At 46.3% G+C, this 21,126-nt stretch overlaps 1 protein-coding gene across 1 annotated transcript in view; it reads right to left on the bottom strand.

The window, feature by feature from the left end:
• GNAS (GNAS complex locus) overlaps positions 1–18,101 on the bottom strand; it is a 131,707-nt gene extending 113,606 nt beyond the window's left edge. The window contains exon 1 of the mRNA XM_031587715.2: positions 17,785–18,101. Within this exon, the coding sequence (XP_031443575.2) occupies positions 17,785–18,034 (250 nt within the window). The 5' untranslated portion in view covers positions 18,035–18,101. The remainder of the gene's footprint in view (positions 1–17,784) is intronic.
• Between the last annotated feature and the right edge of the window lie 3,025 nt (positions 18,102–21,126).

A 21,126-nucleotide genomic window follows, 5' to 3' on the forward strand; every position in this document is an offset into this window, starting at 1 on the left:
CCTCCCGCTGCCCCTCCTACGGTATGGATATTATATATTTTTAAAAGTTGTGTGCTGTGCAAAATCCAAACGCCGTCACCCACTCCTGCTTTAACTTCATTCCCCTCCAAACACATTCCTGCCAACGGGGAGGGGAAAAAAAAAAAAAAAGAAAAAAGAAAAGCAAACAAACGCCACTGTTGCTAAGTTTTGCACTTTATACCCTTTTATATTTACAATCCTCTCTTGGCTAAAAATAGCAACACATGATCCATTTATAACTGGCCGGACATGCCCCGAAGCCGCTGGCGGGGCCCTGGCTGATGAAAGGAGCTCTTTGCGTTCCTTCTACCTGAGCTCATCTTGCACTTAAAGGGCTCAGACAGCTCTGTTTCCACAAAGCATGCATTGAGGTGACTGCTGCTTCCAGGGGAGATCAGGATAAGGGAGAGAAATAAAATTAAAAAAGACACTAAGCCATACAGACTGCCCCGTGCCCTCATGCTTGGAAAAACAGTCAGGGAGGGAGCAGCCCAGCAGAGGCAGTGAGAGATGGGAATGCTGGGCTGGAATGTACCCAGCACACAGCAGAGGGGCTCCAGAGGCAGCTCAGGGCCTGGTCAGTGTGGGACCAAGGAGTTCCTCTGGAATTCACCTGATGAAGTTGTGGGACAACAGCAGACTTGGCCTCAGACAGCACTGGGGTTGTTGCAAAGGCACCCAGAGGTGGCGGCTGGGAGCTGGCCCCAGGAGCAGCCCTGGCTCCTGCCTCAAATGGGGCAGCCTGGGACACAGGGGTGACAGCAGCTCCAAAGTCAGGTGGGAGACGACCAGCAGCACCACAACCGCCAGAGGCAGAAGTACATGGTTCTATTTGCTGTGATTATCTACCAAGGAGATTCTAAAGTTGTGGGATTTTTGCTCTGTTATTAACATCTTCTAAATCTGATGTTAAAAATTTCCATTAGCACCTGGGAAGGATTCACAGACTGCACACGTAGCATAAACAGCTTTGGGATTACAGGTAACACCACGAGGGCCGGGCGCAGCACCCGCTTCAGCAGAAGCAGCATCTTCCATCAGGGAACTCGGGTGCCACGCTAATGCTGCTTCCCACCCACTACCAACAAGCCCCAACACCTGCAGATTTCCTCTCTGGAGCACAAGGTTCCTGCTTTTACTCTCCTGTTGCAAAACCAGCCCCAGTTCCACAGCGGGGTGACAGGTTACACATCAGGGAGAGCTGTAACAAAGTACAGCGAGCTGCAGTGCCATGGAACAGCATCTCAGTGCCATTTACCACAAAGGTGCAAATCCCAGACGTTAAAAAACAGAGTTCTCCCAGAGTTACGGAACTTTATAGGCAAATATACCTTCCAGTTATAAGTTTCTCAGGTATTTGAAACACTTCTCAATGCTTCCAGGAGCTACAAAACGCAGTTCGTTTGGAATGACAGCAAAGGTTCAGTGTCACTGTGCCATAAATTGCAGCTCTGAGGAAAAATAATTATGACGGGTCCCTGAGAACAACTGACAGTAACAGCTGGCAACATCACAACTTATACTTATTCTTTATGGCCCTATTGTTGTTTTTCTATTATTCTTGATTTTGGGTTGCTGAACAAGTAGAAATGTCTTATTTTTAGAGGTGAGGGAAGGGCAGTGCAGGAAAGGGCATAGCAGAACAGGTATAAACAGAACAGAAAAATAATGCTGGCAATCCCTGTGACACAGTGTGTGATGCTTGTTGGTGTATATCTCTTCTGCAGAGCTGGCTTCAACACAGGGCTCAGCCATTTCTGGAGCACCTGGCTCAGAGTTAGAGAGCTGAGGTGCAGAGATCTCCTCAATCAATGTCTGCCCAGTATCCGATTTTAACTCAGAAAAAGGAATAAGGAGAAAAGGGAACAGACGTATCCTCTGTGAAAATACACTCTGGTTCTTAACAGCACCTATTCACACTGGGAGATGTTCCTGGAGACCATTCCTGCTCTGGAATACCCCCTTAAATTTGCTTTGGCACATCCTAATGTCTCCAGCTAAGATAAGACTTGATATTTCACCTTCAGAAAAAGATCAACATCTAGCATCTCCTGTTGTGAACATGGAGAACTATAGGGCAGAATGAAGGACTGTGTGCATAGAACTGTTACTTCAGCAGCGTATTTAACTGCATGCCTGAATCCAAATGGTGGGAGACATCCAGAGAGAGCAACCCCAGAGCTGTGCAGGGCTCGCAGACGAACAGGTAGGCTGGTATCCACAACACCAACAGGGTGTGATGGCAGTGAAAGGCCTCCTTTGCATGAGGTCATATTTATTCTGGGATAACACTGTTCCAGAAAGAATTATGTTGTTCCTCAAATAGTTTACAATGTAGTAAGACAAAACTAAAGTTGAATATGTAAATAAAAGTATACTATGCTGAAAAATAAATTATGCTAGGGAAAAAGAAACAAATACAACAGCTTTCCCATGAACACAGCATTTAGCATCTTTAACATCTGCATTCAGAAACACTACATGAAGTACTTCATATACTACCTTTGTATCATAAGGAGACTGCTGGGTGTCTCATCCAGAGCTCTACCCATAATAATTAGGAGCATCTTCCTCCAGCCTGTAGCAGCCAGCACCAAGCCAGCCATAACAGGGACTGGACCACAGAACCCAACTCTTCCCAGCACTGCTTCAGAGTGGTAAAGCCTCCAGGGAAACAAAAGCAGTCATTTTCCTTCGAGCAAATCAAAGCCAGCACAAGGTCACCTAACAACAGAGTGGTGCACAACTGTACACACATAGCTGGGAGCAGCACTTGGGCCTGAAAGCTCTAAAACCTTGAAGTGATCCTGGGCTACTGGATCCCCACAGAGCCACTGACATTTAGATTTGTTTATTTTAAAGATGTGCCACTATTTTTCTCATATCAAATGATTGATTTCTAAATTCTCTTCCTTCTGACCTCTCACTTTCTTCCTGTTTGATTCTAGACTCAAACATTTAAAGAGTGGATATGGCCGAAATGTTGCAATTCTTCATTCCACAGATTGCTATCACTATCACAATTGCTATTCTCTCTGGATCTGGAGAAACCCACACAAAAGGATGCCATGGAATACACATTTGAATAGTACATGCAAGGAATATAAAATAGAGACTTTGAAGTGTCTTTACAAAAATGCCCCTTAGGAATTGAGAGGAAAGGGGTTGGTTTTGTTTTTTTTTTTAATACAATGGGAGGATTATAAAGGATGCCTTCTCTCAGTAATGCCTCAAATGTTCATTTTGCAGATCTAGGTAATTATTAGGAGCTATGATTGCATTACCCCTGTGGAATCGTTCTCAGGCTAAATTCACTACTCCAGACAACCCAGTATCACTCAGCAATTCTGCCTTTGCTTCTGACTTGACCTGCTTTGATCAGACGTGCTGGGAGACAAGAGGTAGAAGCTCAACTGAAAGGGATTCTGGAGAACAACGGAAATCACACAGCCAGTGCTGTCAGCCAGCTGAAACAGATGCTGCAATTTTGGATACAACTGTAGCTTTACTGCTGAGAAGCTGCAGAGCGAGCTTGTCACCAAGGCTCCCTGCTGCAGCCACATCCAGGAGAACGGGAACTCGGCTCACAAAGCTGCAGAATGGTAATAAAAGCTCCAGGCTCCCCACTCAACCACAGTAAGACCAGTTTGTTGTGATGGTCCAGCACCCCTAGCAGAACACAGGTGCTCTGTACTGCCACGAGTTATAGTCAGTCTTCCACCACTACAAATAGCGTATTAGTTAGAAGTCCACTACCTAACAGCTGTGGTTATGCCAGTACCTAGTGAGTGAACACCACATCTACACCCAGCAAAATCCTTTGCTAAGGCAACGAGTCGGACCAGAGACAACTCCTCTCCATCACATGCACAACCTAACCTAAGCTTCCTTACCACACAGCAATTTAAGAAAAAACCCCAAACCAGCACACTTTGTTTCATGCTGCTATTTACTTAAAATAATCTCACAGTTTCTGGCAAGCACTAAACATTACACCATAATAATGTATATGCTCTTACAGAGCTAAACATGCCAAAGCATCAAGCACCAGCTAATGAACCCCCAGTGGTGTCCTGTGAGAGAGAACATCAGACCTTTAAATTGTACCAGCACTTGAGGGCGCTCCTGCAATAAATTTAACCCACCCTAAAATGCACCACCTCGTTTTATTATTAATCAGAGTCTTCTGTTAAAATATCAGTGACCCATGTTGACATTTGCTTACACTTTTGCTGTTACACAGTGACCCTGCTATTCTGGTAAACAGCAAGCAAAAGTTAGTCCCAACATTAAGCATTCAAGGTTAGCACATAGTTATCCTTCCAAATATTCACACAAAGTGATAAAAAGGGCTAAAGGGACAAGAAAACAGTTAAACTGTTTCAGAATTATTTTTTTCCTCCATGTAATGCATTTGCTCTGGGTGAAGTGTAGAAAGTGGGAGAATGCATCTGTTCAGGAAACTAAAGAAACTGGGAACGAAGATGCAAGCACCACTTTGCTTCAAGGAGAAGACAAGTTGCTGCATCCCTTTAAGGGCAGGGCAGCAGCACTGCCTTTTCACTGTTTCCCCCGGCCTTAATAGCATCCTCTGGTCATCACAAACACCCACATCCTACTGCATCCTTCCCATCTTCCTTCTTGCAGTGGCCAAGTCCTGTAGGATGCCAAGCACAGAGCCTGGGATGCTCAGTGTCAGATCCAGGATCCAGCTCTATGAATTTACCCCCAGAACATCACAGACACATACATTCTCCATGGGTTGCAGTAATGTTTCAATTTCTCTGACTTCATGAAACTTGTTCCCTAGGGAGTTTTCTTCCCCTGCTCCCCTGTGAAACAGGGATAAATGTCTCTTGACTTAAGTTACAGTCTGTCAGCCTGAAAAAAATCGTTCTGTTCAGAACTTCTGCCAATATTATGCTGCATTTGATAACATCCTTGTTTTTAATAACAACTTCCATGTTTTACTCTTCCTCAGTTTTGGCCAATAAACTCAGTATTTTTCATTGCAGTATTTTAAAGTATCATATGGTTTTCTCAAGGAGGAAGACAGGATACATTTCTCATTAATACTGACTGCTTAACAGAAAAAGAATGTAAGGAAGCACTGAAGACTAAGAAATTTCATAGCCTTTTATTTTTCCTGTTCCTGCAGCACTGTACTTCCCCATCTCTTTATTCAACAGTAGTCAGTGTCCTTCAGAATGTTTAAAAACATCCTTGTCAGCGTTTTAGAAAGTACGTCAGTTAATAATTTTAAGAGAGCAGAAACATAACAAGGAAGGTGTACTTAACAACACAGCCTAAAGCACACAGACTAGCCTGCCAAAGCTTAGACAACTACACCATCTGTCCTACAAAAATGCACTCATGTAAGTGCTGTTTATATGTCAAAAATCATCTGCAATTATAAAAAGGCACAGGCAAAGTTGAAAGGGAAGCAATCAAAGAAAGCTGCCCTATAAATCCACGTTTGTCAACAAAAGATAGGCAAACAGAAGTAGGGTATAAAGTAACTGAGAATAGTACCTCTGTCTGCAATGAATCCTTCTGTAGTGTTCTGTGATTAGTTAGGAATAAGAAATAAGCTTTTTTTTAAAAAAAAAGGTATAACTAACAGTACATACCCAATTTTAACAGTTTCTCTAACTGTGACGTTTTTGAGCTGGTGCACACCACCCTGAATGAGGTTATTCATCAAAACTCAGAGTGTGAATCACAGATTGGGCAATAGCTGCCCATCCTAGAAAGCAGACACTGGGATGCTGCAAGGCACGGCTCAAAGCTGTTCAGGGCTTTCCGCCTGATGAAACTGTAAAGAAAAACAAACAACCTGGAACAACCCTTTTGGTTTTGGTATACAAAACAATCCTATCAGGAGAATTGCCTGAATGCACTGAAGTTTAGAACAGATGTGCCAGGGCAGACAGAGATCATGAGTCAGGAGAATATGGGTTTAAAATGCAAACTTAGTCTTACAAGCAGCAGATGGATCCCACAGTCTCCAAAGACTTTGAAGCAACACGGGTTCAAGTCGAATAGCTAGCTGTTGCCTGTGCCAATGGTATTATTGGAATAATCGTTCAGCACTTAATTTATTCCAGAGGAATTCTGAAGTCCAACTACTTAGAAACTGACATTCTGAAAACTACGCAGGAGCTTTCCAGAAGTCAAAGCCACAATTTCATCATCATAAAAATTACCAAATAGAAATTCAATTTAGGTCACTTATATCAGGTATTTAGAAATAAATTTTAAATACAAATTCATAAATAACAGCAGAAGCCATCTACATGGAAATATGTAATGAAGCAGACAGTTTCCACAGCTGGCTTAGGCTGTGCAGTACTGCCAGGTGTGGCAGACACAGCAACCAGGAAAACTCCAAGGAAGCAAGACAGGTACCAATGAATTCAGTAGCCTCGATGACTAAAAAACAGCCAAGTGAGATTCAGGAGATCTATAGTTCAGCTGGTGGTCTCTACCAAGTGAGAACAGTGGGAAAAGAAGATACCAAGTATTTGAGCACCATGCTGAGCCTGTTAAGTAATCCAGATTTCAGCTGAATTAAACACACAGTTGTGACTACTGCAGACATCTGTTTACAAGTGGTGTCTACATCATTAGCAGCTAATTCTACCTCTCTGTAACACTCCCTGCCATATGCTGGGTGATAATCTCAGCAACCAACAGGGGTTTTCATCTCAAATCCTAACAAATCTGCTCTGTAGGGCTTTGTGGTTGTCCTTGCATCTTTTATTAGGCAATACCGCTCAGTTATTCTTCTCTACTCTTTTCATACATCCTGTCTACTCTTTCACATCACCTGTAACTCACTTGCTAAGTGACAATTTCTTCACACTGTCCTAGGAAAAATTCCCTTTCTTGACAAAGGTAAATGCAAAATTTACCTCCTGGATAAACACACATTCAGGTTTGAATGCATTCTGCTGCACATTCCCTTTACCAAAAGAGTAGGAATCCCAGTGATACTAGCAGAGCAACAACAGTTAAATCAAAACATTATGTTGGCTTTTTTTTTTTCTTTTTAAATACCAATAGCCCTCAAAAACTACAAAGCCACCTCCTGCTCCCTCCCCAGCTGGCACCACCACCTGCAAGAGGTGTAAGTCAGACACCCTAGAGGTTTCTGTCCGCCCCTAGTGGGAGCAGCCTCATGTCTGCACTCCTGGTCTGGGCTGCATGTAATGAACAGAATACTAAGAGCAAGGTGAGAAGACCGAACTTTACACACAACTTCATTCACAGTGAAAATCAGAGAGTTTTTGCACTTTGCTTGGTGAAATACGTGCCTACACTAAAAGATGTGGTGGGACTTTTGCACCCATAACATATGTATATGAACAAGCAAAATTTTCAGGTCTGCCATTAACCAACAACCAGACTGGAGGTGACTTCAGTAACGACAAAAAACAAAATACAAACTGCTTCAGAACCTGGAGCAACTCCTTCCTCCGGGACACGAGCAAAGGCACCACAAATCAATCACACTGCCTCAGCCTGGTAGCCTTCCTCCCCTACACAGGGGAAGCTGTGGCCTCTTTCTCTACCCAGTTGGCACTATCTGCACAGAGCTTCCTGACAGGCCTGGCAGCAGCTTCAGCCCCAGGGCATCTCCTGACCTGCTGTCCCAATAGCTGCTAGTGTTCCCACCCTGTGCTTCTACTTCTCTCAATGAAAGACAACAGCAGACTTGAAGCAAACTTGAAGGAACACTGGCAGACCAAATCAGGGTGGGGAGAGACACGAGGATTTAGTGGTCCTGTCTCCTGCCAGCCCTCCTGGAAGCAAGCAATACGACAAGACGTTCCTGCCGTCCCACAGCTTTCACCAAGGCCATGGAGTGGTTCTGCTGCTGGCAAGGAGCAACGTGTGGATGGGATATTTTTATCTCCTCTTTGTTCTCATCCCTGTCAATCCCAAACAAGTTTCAGCTAGCTAAGTGGGAAGGATGGTTCACGATGAGACAAGGATTCCCCAACTCAACCTGCATGTCACCGCAGGATGAAGAGGGTACATGCCACTGTGGCGGCACAGCTGCATCGCTCCTGGTTTCCCAGCTTCCAGTAACCTTCCAGACTGAAATAGCAGACCTACTGCTTGATTTTTAGCAGCTGAAGAACAGAAGTAAACCACATAAGTATTATGTAAAATGATCTTTTTCTAAGTATATGTTTATTGTGCACAGAAGAAGTGGATTTAATTACAAACAACTGGAAGTTTTTAACAGTCTAGATTGCCCCTACTCCCCTTCTAAAAACTAAGGCTTGGCAGCAGCTTTTGGGTTTCACTGCAAGTCTTCTAAGTATTTCCTTGGAAAGACTTTACACTTGGTCCCAGGCAAGAAGTCAAAATCAACATTTAAAAAGCATGCCCTGCATAATTTCCAGGATTCAGCAGCATTAAGGTATACTTATGGAGGCCGGGAGGAGAACTGCTTTTTGTGCTCCTTGACTTAGTGCATAAAGCTGGTCTTCAGACAAGGAAGTTTATATTCCAAATAATATTTTTAACTACATGTGGTCAAGTGCATAACTTATCAAGACTTTCCTCACCCCCTCCCAAAATAAGCCTGAATTGTAAATGTCTTTGCAGTGTTCAGGTTTTACTTAAACCTTAACTAGAAGCAACAGATTCTCAAGCTTTCCAATAGAGAATTGTTTGATAGTAGAGAAAGTTTCACATACCATGGGGTCTTAACTCCTCTGCACAGTAAATCTACAGTTTGGGACAGATAGTGGTACTCAAGCTGAACTGGGTGGCTTAAGAACTGGAGGATTAAGAATGATTTTGTGATCTGTCAGTGTGTTGGCTGGGGAACAGAGACACACAGGTGAGAGCTCTTGCTCCTATACCAAAACCACTGGGACTGCTTCAGGTTTGCAACACAAACTGTTGATTTGATCCAAAGCCCAGGAATGGAATTTCTCCATTTCATCAATTTGATCATCACACAGGCCTTTCCAAATTGCTTTCAACTGTTCAATAGGAATAAGCTTTTGGATACAACAATTTACACATGTAGGAAATTACCACAGATACCAAGGGATATGCAAGACTAGAAAGTTTTCTTTATGAATATCTGAAGTATTTTAAAACAAATACACATTCTTCTGAAATATCTGGGAATCAAGACCCACATCACTCACCGCCTTTTCAGGTGGTGCAGCATGAAATGCTACAGACAAGTGAAAAACTTTCCCAGAAGCTGAAAGGAATGAGAGAAGTGAGAACACTAGTGGCATTAAGGAGTCGGGTTTAGAGCAGAAAGTATTTCTGAGCTTTCATCTAAAAGGTAGTTGTTTTACATTTCTAATCGCCAGAGAAAAACTGGGACTATCAAATCATGATTTTCCTGTGTGGGAAGAAGGCAGGGAAAACATCATGGGACTATATTATGCGGTATTTTTCTTCCACGTGGAGAGTTTTATCTGGTACTTATAGAAAAACAGTCTAGATGCAGACTGTCAGCTCCCAACAGCATGCCCTTCTTCCTCAGTGTCTCTTTCCTCCCCCTTTAAAGCCAAATCTCCACAAATTCCCCAATGTTCCAGTACATTCCCCTTCCCCCCAGCTAATCAGCAACACTGAGATTTCAGCACGAAAGCCATCAGGAAAAACACAAAACGAAACAAACACAGCCTATGACTGACAAACGGTGCTGAGGGTGGGCAGGAGAGGCAGTGGAAGGGGCCACGGTGCCAGGCCCAGGCACAGCACAAGGTCCACAAGGGGCCTGGCCGTGCCCTGCACAGCGTCCACCATGCCCAATCAGCCTGGGATGGTCACAGCACATCATGGCCTGTGTCAGCACAGAGACGTGCCAGCAACACTGGTGGCTGAAACGAGCTCTGTCAAGAAACCTGCAGAGCTGATAGAATCCAAGGGAGGAAACAACAGGCCTGCAAGGCTCTCAGTGTCCCAGTCAAACTACCGTAAGCAAAGAGTCAGAAAGAACTAATGTAAAGTGGTTGCCTCGCTTTGATGCCTGAAACTGGTCTCCAACAGCACAAGGCATTACTAGAAGTTCAAAATAGTAAGTTTGTACCAGAGATGGAAACCACACTCCCCATGTGAGAGCAGATGCCTTACTCCCATCAGCCTGAACCTCATGCTGCAATCAGAGCCCAGAGGCTGCACAGCCTCGCAGCTCCTCTTGTCACCCAGCACAGGATGGAGGAGGTGAAAATGGAGCCCCTTCAGGCTCAGTGGGGAATAAAACGACAGCCTGGTCCCTAGGGAATTCTGCTGGTTTTAGCTTGACAGAAAAACACGATACTTACAGTAAAAATGTAGCTCTGAAGTTATTTTTGTTCATGCTGATGAGAAAACAGAGCTGGGTTCTCCACAAGCATGTGCCAACTGCTGTGGAACAAAAAGCTTCACAAACTTCCTGTAAACTGCAGGGCCAAATACAGTAGAACTCCCCTCACTTACCTTGGGTTGCTGCACATGCTGGCATACAGTAAATGCTCAGCAGCTCGTGTTCCACGCTTTAGAATCTCCTTCATCGATTGCCACCTGCCACTCAGTAGCCAGTAATATGCTTGGTTGAGGTATGACTCAATTTCGGTAATCAAAGGAACGTTCCCAAAGTCAGTCCTAGATTTTGAAAGCAATTTAGTTTGGCATAGTGCTCCTAGTAGGTACAGATGGGAGAACTGCCCCCAAGGCGGGGAAGGGGTGGAATGCAGCCTCATGCAGGGCTTGGTTCACACCTGAAGCTACTTTATATGAAATCTTCTATAAAAATCCACATAAAAATACTTTTCCCATTCACATTACATTCACTTCTGCCCTACAAATAAATCACCTTTTTGTGGCTGTGGCCACAAGAAGCTCTTGCAGCTCTCTCCCACTGGGATCACAGTAAGTACCATCCCCACGCAGCACGTCCACATGCGGGATGGCGAGGGGCTGGGCCCTCTCTCCATTTGTTTTTCCACTGAACCTGATAGACTTCCTGGAGGTCAAAGTCACGAAGCTGAGGCAACACTGCAACGTGCAAACAAGCCTGTGAACCTGTGCACAGGCAGAAGTGTGTGGATTCAGCTCTTTAATATAGCGCTGGACACCGGGACAACCCTGTGCCATGCTCAGCTTCAAGGGTGGGCAGATCAGGAGATTGGAGGCACTGGTTTATTTGGTGCATTTGCTAACTTTTGTGAAAATCCTTCCTTGCAAGAATGGTTAGCTGTGCTTAGGATGTAGGAAAACAACAATCCTTTAGTAGGAGGAAAAATTCTCAAATTCTTCCTCCAGCTTGCAAACAGAAATTAATTGGGTTTTCCCAGGGATTTCAGCACTTCCCCCACTTCCAATACACTACAAAAGAGACAGGAGAAGTGGCTAAGCAGAGCAGGACTAGATCGTAAAACTGCATTTTTCTCTTTATTAGGAATCAATACATCCCCCTCAGCATATCCCTCTTTCACTTGGAAAGTAACTAGTAGCAACTTTCTGATGTCTGTTTAACCACCCTGCCCACCCACGTTTCTCAATGCAGAGAATACTCAAAGGTTGGTTTTTTTGTGACATACAAATCTTAGAAGTGCTGCTCATTCACAGATTTGGTGAATTTTCTTTGCTAAGGGAACATATCAGTGGAAATGAAGAAAACTTCAGCTGTGCTATTTATAAAGCTTACAGTGTCTTGTTTGATCAGGGAAGAATGAGTTATGGAGTTACATTCTCTTCTTGAGAAATATCCCTCAGGTCCAAATATCTAGAACATTATGGGTTAACACAGCTGGCAGCTGGGTATTCTTATAACAAGTATCTGGATTTGTTCTTACTTCAGGGAATTGGCCAGTTTTTTCCTTGCCTTTTTAAATTTATACTAATTTGAAGGATATTCCGTGAAATCATGCATATTTGTGAATAAGTACACTCCCAAATTTAAAGGTGACAGGGCAGAAATACACACAGTTAAAGGTAACTGTGCTCTTCATGGCTTCTCTTTCATGAATGTGAACACACCTTATCAAGATGTGCAGGTATCAACAGCACATCAACAGAAGGAACAAAATCTGTTCACATTTCTGTTGAAAAACAGAAAGGAAGTTACCCAAGAAACTTGTTCTCCCACCTGCAGGAATAACATGCATGACCATGAGGGTGTAGTATCTATCTGGAGTCAAGGTGGGATGACATTTTGAGTCTCTCATTTCTCCATCCCAAGGAATTTGTAAGAACAAGAAATTATTATTCTAACAAATGAAAATGGGTAGACATCGAGTATGGGGGAAAAAAGCCCAGAGCTGTCACAGCTGTACCTACAGCTACGTCCCTCCAGCACTGGAACATTTTCACCCGTCTCAAGGGACAAAACCAAATAATTTCTCCAGACCAGTTACTTTACCTCCAGGTACATGCCAGGCCTGCATGGCCCACCAAAGATGCCCCTTCAACACAAGCACAGCTCCAACACATTAAAAGTAAATGCCGGAAAACTGAGGAGAGTCTGAACCACATTTCTATAGGCAGCTCCAGAAACTTCACAAGCATGTCACATATCAGACAAAAGGACTTTGCTTCTACTTTATTGCAGCAGTATAAATTTGAACTATAAATAACATGAAGGCACTTGGTACTCTCTCTCTTCTTCTCCTGTTCCCTTTTTCAATTTATTTTCAAAGTACATTTTCTTTTAAGAGACATCAGGTTGGGTTCAGTCCTCCTCTCATCTCCTCACTGCTGGTGCTCCCTGTGAGCTACTCCCAGCCATGGCACTGCCAGCCTACAGAAACCCTAGCACAGAGAACATCAATTTAAGATGCTTCAGTGCAGAAGGAGGTAACAGCTGCACGGGAGCAATCAAGAAATTGTTGTCTTCTCTGGAAAGAATGCAAGTGATAAAGTTCTTCCCACTTCTAAAGTGGGAAGAAAAAAAACTTTATGGGAGTCACCTGCTCTAACAACACATTTTGGACTCCAGCCAGCATGCATGCTGAGTAAGCCTTAATTTCTTGCAGGAAAGAAACACGGTGGTTTCACTCAGGTATAACCAGCTACCAGGAGATACAGCAGCCATCCTTCCTCTACAGGAGAAAAATAAACACTGCTGCTTTCCTTCAGAATAAACGGAACAAAAAACCAGAATCAACAACCAAAACCAGCACACGCTGGGGGTAGTCTCAGTTCAAAAAAAAAAAAGTCTGATAAAATCATGAAATTAGATCCCTGACTATACATGAATATGGCCTTTCTTCAGTAACATATTATGACCTCTACCCCATCAGGCATGTAATGAGTAAAAATACAGGTTACCACTAACACAGACAATGCCTATGTGATGGAGAAGAAGAGATGTATGCCTACAGCCACACTGTGGCTCTATGGCTGCAGCTGTCACTAGGGATCAGGGAATTCCCCAGACCTCTCAGCCCTTCCCCACAGCAATCCATTCTTACATGAACAACCCCATTAGCACTAGATGCAACTGTAAAAGTAATTATTTGGCAGTTCTAGCTGGGACCAACCCAGCAACAATAGCATGCCACCCACAGCAGTCCTCCATTGTGACACTTCTATAGCAGTGCTGCTGCAGGTTTCTTGACACCTCCCATTGACAGACCCCATTTGAAGCTCTAACTCTGCCAGATTTCAAATACGCCAGCTGAAGCTCTCCATGCCACGCGTCTGCCTGACATCAATGATTTTGTTTTGCTTATGTGAAGATGCTACAGAGAAAAAGTTAGGGTCAGCAGCATCAAAAGAGAGAAAAAAAAAGGCAAAGAACGACGAGCTGCTTGTCTGACTCCTTTGTATGAAATTCTAAATAGTGAACAGCAGAAGAACTACTGTAACAAGTGACCTAAAGCACAGAGGTGCTACTGCTGAAGACATCACTTTGTTCTAGAGAACAATCACCAAACTGCATCACAGCTCCTGGAGCTAGCACTGCTTGTATATTGGGTAAAGCCTTGTTTAAACTTGGAAAGCTTTCCAGGTATTTTCCTTCAGGGTGAATACGCTCCACATCCAGAGGATCTCTGCTTAAGAGACAACACTCTGTGCCATAGAGTGCATTCTGTACACAGCAGTGGGAACAGAGTAGGACTTGTCTTCATCATGAAGACACCCATAATTAGCATACCACCTCCTGGTGTCTGCTGCAGGATCATCATGCCTGCAATGGAAAGTACCCAACAGATGGAAACCGCAGATTCCCATATCCAAGTGTTTTTGTAGTATCTGGTAATTACTGGGAGCCCCGTTGGAAAAAATTATAACTACTTCACCACTAATGACAGCCCATTTGGAGCAGTGTCCTGCCACCTCTGAGCCTGTGTGTGTGCAGGATGCCAAGTCGAGCAGCAGGGCAGCCTGTTACAAGGCACTTGTATCTCAAGCAGCCCATAGGATTGAACCCAGATTTTTTCTTTTTTTCCTCCTATTCCTTTTTTTCTTGAACAAAAATGCCAACTGGTATAAGAAGTTAAGTTTCAATAATCCCGTTCTCAGGAATTTGAAAATACCAAAATACAGATTTCCTTTATGGTTTTAGTCTATTTTTTTTTCCCCCATGTCTTTTCCACATCTTCCAATAAGGATCATATATTTATTTTACTAGGGCTTACCCTCCCTTTAGCTCATAAAACATGGTGCACAAGAAACAAGGGGAGATGTAAGTGAATGATGACACTATTGTCTACAGGGACAAGCTCACATGAGATGGAATCTCCTCAAGCACCTAAACCCACATTTATTTTTTATAAAAGAATATCTTCTTCAGTCTTGCCTGCCTGGCCCTTGCAGGAGGCAAAGCAGTGCTAGGATGCTGACAGCAAGGTAGGAAATCATGACATGAAGGACGATTGTGGGTGATACCATTAAACATATCCTGTAGAACCAGCTTTGTTCTGGTGCTGAGCAGAACTGCAGCAGAACAAGCAATGCGTGCTGCTGGCACCAACCCACACCTCACACCTCCTGGATTACTGTTAAAGCATCCAAAACTTGACCTACTGAGCCTCCACAGCCATGAGATACATGCCCCAAACATATGAAATACTACAAAAGAACCTGAATACTATCAAGAAAAATTAGCATTAGACAAAGATGGGACATACAAAGTTTATGGTAGCTTCAGACAGCTTTCACCTTGGCCTTTCCACAGTGGCATTTCCCTCTCCAGCATCCATAAAAGGAGGATGATGCCCCCTCATCTCACAGTAGCACCACGCAGACACAGTCACTGACATGGAGCATTGAGCCCTTGCAATGATCAGGGCTGCACAAAAGCCCACGAGTTCAACAGTTCGTTATTCAGTACGGGGTACGGATGGTGAGCTGTAAATAGGGCACGGGGTGACACATTGTATGAGGAGGATAAGAATATTGAATAGCTGCTCATTCACTGCACTACATCCATCTTGTGCACTGAATGGAGTACAAGCCTGTGGAAAAAAAAAAAAACAATGTAAACCATACAAGGCAGTCTTTAATTATATGGCATCCAGGGGCTTACCAAGCAGCATACACACAGAAAGGGGCACTGTGGTTAGTACTCACAAGGATATTTTCTAGCTTTAAGTATTTTTTTTTTTCCTGTGCAATATATTCCTCCTACAAAAACTTCAGATTTGCACTGCCTGCAAAGTATTTCTGTTACAAACATTTTTATGTAAGATTCAGAACAGCACTTACTCACTATACTGTAGTTTAATATATTGCAGTTAAGTACCCTGGATGACAAGTGCATCTATCTATGGTGGCATATAAAGATAGCCAAGTTCCCTTCTCCATTGCGGAAATAAACTCAAAGTACTTCTCACATGGGTGAGAGTTCAGCCTGAGAGGACCTGGAAAGTGAAAAGCACAGACTGCAAGCATGCCTAAAGACCAGATAGGTTCTCCTTACAGTTAACGAGGCTACAGAACTGAAGGATGTGCAGGAGCACATCAGAGCTTGGAGCACAAGCAGGAAGCCATGAGTACCTTTTGAAGCTTTTGCCATCAAACCAAGAGGGGAAAAATCCCTGGTCCACATTTCTTCAGCTTTCTTACCCACCCTGACCTCCATTCATTAGAAGAAGGCTCAGCTGCTGCTTTAAGTCTGAGCTGGATGCTCCTGCTTCCTCAGCCAGCTGCAGGGCAGTATTATGTCTTGCACAACTTGCAGATGTAACCCCTATGCATCTGGGCTACACCTTGCTACTATCACAGCAGTACCTGCAGATGCGCATGAAGTACAACCAAAGGCACTCCAAACTTCTTGCTCCAGCTTAGAAAGAGAAAACTCCAAGCAGCTGTAAGAGTAGGGAACAGGGAGACTGAGCAAGGGAAGGAAGCCAATGGGAAAACTGTCCATCTGCGCAAGGAGCGGGGAAATGGGTCTCTTAGGCATCCCGAGATTTACAAGAGGGCCAAAAAGTGACTTCCTGCTATTCAAGTCCAGGCTGAAATATAATAAACCACTGCCAGCATAACACTGACTCATATCCATCAGATTTATAAATCAGTACTTTGACAAAGAATGCACTCTCTGTTGGCTTCAGCATAGATAACTTCAAACTACTCAGATTTGTTGTTTAACCCACTCCAAGTTGAATGCCATTTCTGCAAAATCCAATGGTGTGCACAGCCTGCCAGCATCGATATGAGAAAAAAGCCAAGTGAAACGTTACCTGAGGAGAACACACGTGTCTTCTGGACAACATTTAGGCCATAAAGACAAGCAGATCGATATCAACATTAGTTTATTGGTTTTTTTCTTCCCAATTTAATATAGAAAAAAAAAAAGAATATTCATAGCTTGTTTTTCAAGTGCTTCACTAAAGAACAGACTTACAGACTGTTAAGAAGCTACAGAGCACAACGCCTCCAGCACAGCCTGCCCTGCTGGGTGAAGGTGTGATTTCCACACCCACACGCTTGCAGCAGGCAGACCTCACTGCCTTCCTTACACAAGCACTCTTACCCCCTCCCATCAGATGGAAACGCACCTTTTCAGACACCCCTCAGCCCACTTACAACCATGTGAGACAAGGCAGAGTTTCCGGAACCAAAACTTTCAGCACGAAGACTGGCACAACCCCCGCCGCTGCGCACACGCAGCCCCACGCGCACTTCAGCAGCCGGGAAGCTCCTGAACCACTCGCCAAACTTCTACACCATCTCTATTCCGAACGGCTTACAGCACTGCAGCCCGTTTGCCTTTGACAGCAGAGCTCCGAGCGACGCGTGCTGACAGCTGAAGGCCGGCACCCGCCTGGGGCCGCTCAGCGCAGCGGCTCGGGGTCTCCTCGGGAAGCGACCGCACCTCCCGCCGGGCTGCGTGCAGGTGCTGCGGGGCGGCCGCGAGCCGAGCGAGCCTCACATCCCGGCGCCGCTATTTCGAGAGGCAGCAGCGGCGATGCTCGGAGAGGAAGGCGCGCAGAACACCTCGCGCCGTCTCCGCGCAAGAAAGCTCGCAGCGGCGTAACGCGGCGCCCTTCCTCGCGGTGCCAACTAACGCGGGAGAAGGGACACAACGGCAGCTCCGCCGGCAGCCCCACGGCGTGCGCGACCCCCGCGCCCCGCCCGCAGCCCCGGCCCCGCAGCGCCCCGCCCGCCCCGCGCGGAGCCTCGAGGCGCTGAGGCGCTGCCGCCACGTGAGCGGGGCCCGGCCCGGCCCCCGGCAGCCACCGCCCGGCCCGGGGCCGAGGAGCGGCATCCGCCGCTGACCGCGACGCCGGACCGGGCCGCACCTGCCGGGAGCCGCCGGCTCGCCGCCTCCTCCCGCTCCCCGCTCACCGAGCAGCAGCAGCCGGTGCGTCTGCTTGTACTCCCTCTTCTCCGCCTTCAGCGTCTTATCGATGCTCTTGCTCCGCTTCTTATCCGCCCGCTCCTTGGCCACCAGGTCCTGCCGCAGCCGGTGCCGCACCTGCGGGTCTCCGCACTGCTGCTGCTGCTCCGCCGCCGGGTCCGCCTCGCCGCGGCCGCCGTAGGGCACGGAGGGGTGCGCGGCGGCCAGGCGGGAGCGCAGGCTGTAGCACAGCCCCATGGTGCCGGAGCCGCCCGCTGCCCGCCCTACCGCATGCTCCGCGCCGGGCAGGGCGAGGCGGCGGCGCCCGGCGGCCTCTTAAAGTGGCCCCGCTCCCTCCGGCGGGCTGCGGAGCGCGGTCCCGCCCCTCCCTCGCTGGGTCCCCGCGCCGCGGCCGGCGGGAGGCGGCCACACGTGATGCGGACATGTTTACCGTATTCTCTGGAAAGCGGCCCCCGCCCGCCCCCTCCCCGCGCTGTCGGGGTGCCCCCACCCCGTCTCGCCCCGCTGCCCGCAGCCCCGGCGCCCGCCGCCGTCACGTTTCCCCCCCCCGCGAGCCGCGAAGCCGACAGGCGACATCCTTGCTTTGGGCGTGTCGCGACATGCGAGAGTCCCGCGCTGCCGGCCCGAGGTGCGCTGCTGTGAGGTTCCGACTCGCTGGAGATGGGGATGCGACGGCCCCATTTCTCTGCCCCAGATTCTCTTCTCTCCCTGTCATACAGGTCTGTGGGAACGGCTTCTTGTGTTTTCTATCAGCTCCATCATCGGTGGGGACGTTAATGGTGACTCTTTGCTCTCCTGCTCTGCCCCTCCCCTCTGTAGGCACCACATCTGTTTCTTTTTTCACAAGCAAACTTCAAATTTACCTCCCCTATGCTGCAACCGATGTACCTGGCCGGAGCTGTAACTGTGGCTGTAGCACCGACCCCTTCCCTGGCAGCACCCTCAGTGCACGGCACTGCCAACTCTGTCATGCTGCACTTCACACTCATCTCCGGCTGGCTCTCAGCATTCCCTTACAACATGACTAATGCTCTCTGGGGCCCGGCCACACATCCTGCATGCCGGAGTCAGACCTCTCCAAGCAGCTCTCGGTGCTGCAGAATGCCCCTGCTTAACAGCCTGCATGCTTATTGCCGAAATCTCATTTTCAGTTCTTTCTCCTAAGTTGGACATCTTGATGGAAATCTCTCTTTGCAAAGCTGAGAGTCCCTGTGAGCAGAACACACCCATTACGAGCTGCTCACTTCCTTGTTCCTGCAACGCTCAAGGCTGAGCAGGTCACATACTGCAGCACAAGCCTGCATCCCTAGCAAGGGGATTGCTGCATCAGCCATGGCAGCTGCAGGACACTGCTAGCCGGGTCTGCCAGCCAGCTCCAGCATCTGTTTGTATCTTGCCACCAGTGAGGTTTTTGCCAGTCTTGGGATTTAGCCCAACCTGTCTGATGGGCATGGGCTCTGCAGGGAGGCAGCACCGAGCAGCTCACAGCTCTCAGCCCCATCCCACAGCTGCTCTGCCAAGCACCTCGCTGGCACCCTGCACCCTGTGTGCTTCCAGGAACAGTCAGCGATGGCAAGCTGGGATGCCAGAACCGAGTTCAGGAAACGTGTTTAAACGATCTGTGAGTCTGGGCTCAAGCAGGGTCACGAACAAATGCTTCACAGCAGGAGCAGCCCCAGAGAGATCGGCACCCATTCCATCAGAAGACACTGCGTGCCTGTGTCCATTAAGAAGGATGCCAGATATTGCAATGAGTTTATTTCTGTTTCACCTAAGCCAGGCTAGGACCTCATGGTCAGATCCTTTATTCTCTGGTCCTGCACGTTGTGCTCAGGGAGGTCACTGGGTCTGTTCCTGGAGCACAGGGTGAGAACATCTACTTCTTTCTATTAATTGTGTTGCCTATGCAGCATACATTGCACCTAATCAATACCCTGCTGCCTGGCCATTACAATAGTTAATGAGTGTACAAATTAAATCATTACCCGGCGGATAAGTTCACTTTTAACATGACTGTGAACCCAAGTTTCAGGAGCAGTTGTGTGTTGCAAAAATTAATCAATCTCACATTGAGCTGAAGATGCCCACATGACTCACTTTCTGTCTCCACCACTGTAATGTCTCTTCTCCTGTGACAGAGAGTTCGTTCTTCTGATGAACACACCCTGAGAATGTAATATACCAAGAAAATGTAAAGGTCAGACTAGAAGATTATTAATAGCAGTTTTCTTCTTCCTGTGCGTTTTGGAGAGGTACATGAACAAGAGTAGGGTCACACTTGGCAGCTGCGTGCTCTGTGATGGGGATCTGTGTGCTGCTGCACGAGGAAAGGGGAGTTGTGGAGACAAGAGGTATCTAACCAAAATGAAAAGGTAAAGGGAGAAGCTAGAAAGAAGCAGTCAGCCTACAGGCTTGTTTCCTTGGCTCTGCAAGTGGACAGATATTTTCTGTTTTCTTCTTGTGCAGTTTGGAGCAGGGCATGTTTACAGTCACTGTTTCAGTTTCACCACTTCGAAACCATTTCTGGTTCAGTCCTATGCAGCACACCAACTTATCTTTGCTTCAGTGTTCATCCTCTCCTTAGAGTGATCTAAAGGAGAAATCTGAGTTGGAAGTAGAGCCAAAGTGGAAGACAGGCTTCCCCTCTTCCTATTGCATTTCAGAATCCTTAGAATAACTCATAAAACTTGTGGTTTGCTCCTTTCAGGAAATCACAAATTGTATGTGACTTCAGTGACAGCAAGGGTAAGGCCATTTATTTCATCTTGATAGAGTGGGTGACACATTGACAGTTTTCTGAAATCACACAGTCTCAGAGGTAGCAGAGGAAATCACCTCTAAGGTCAAACCATCTTCTGTCATTTATGTGCCCTCTTCATCCACGTAGGATTATGCTGGGGACAGATTCAGGCTTAAAAGGCACAGCTTAAGTTTGTTGCACAAAATGCATTTAAAGAATATGGGCCATGGACACATACTGTGTATCTGTCCCACCCCAGCTATGCAGGGTAGCCTGCATAGCTCCTGTCAGTGCGTTCAGCTTCTGTCAGCCTCAAGGGACAGACATTTGTCTTCCCCAAGTGCTGGGCTGTGGATCCTTTTAGTTTTTTATTCTGTTGCTTTTACTGTCTGCAACAGGGGGTGGAAAAAGTGGAGAGGTGAAAAAACAAACCAGGCCATCTGGGAGTGCAAAAAATACAGGGGAAGAGAGAAAGAGAGACAGTAACTACAGGACTGCGACATTAAAAGAAGAAACATGGGCACATAAGCAAAAGAACTTGGATTACCACCAGGAAATATGTCAGCAGGAGAAATGTAAATGAGTAAAA

The sequence above is a fragment of the Phasianus colchicus genome, chromosome 17, assembly GCF_987193195.1.
Source record: "Phasianus colchicus chromosome 17, bPhaCol1.hap1.1, whole genome shotgun sequence".
Classification (NCBI taxonomy): Eukaryota; Metazoa; Chordata; class Aves; order Galliformes; family Phasianidae; genus Phasianus; species Phasianus colchicus.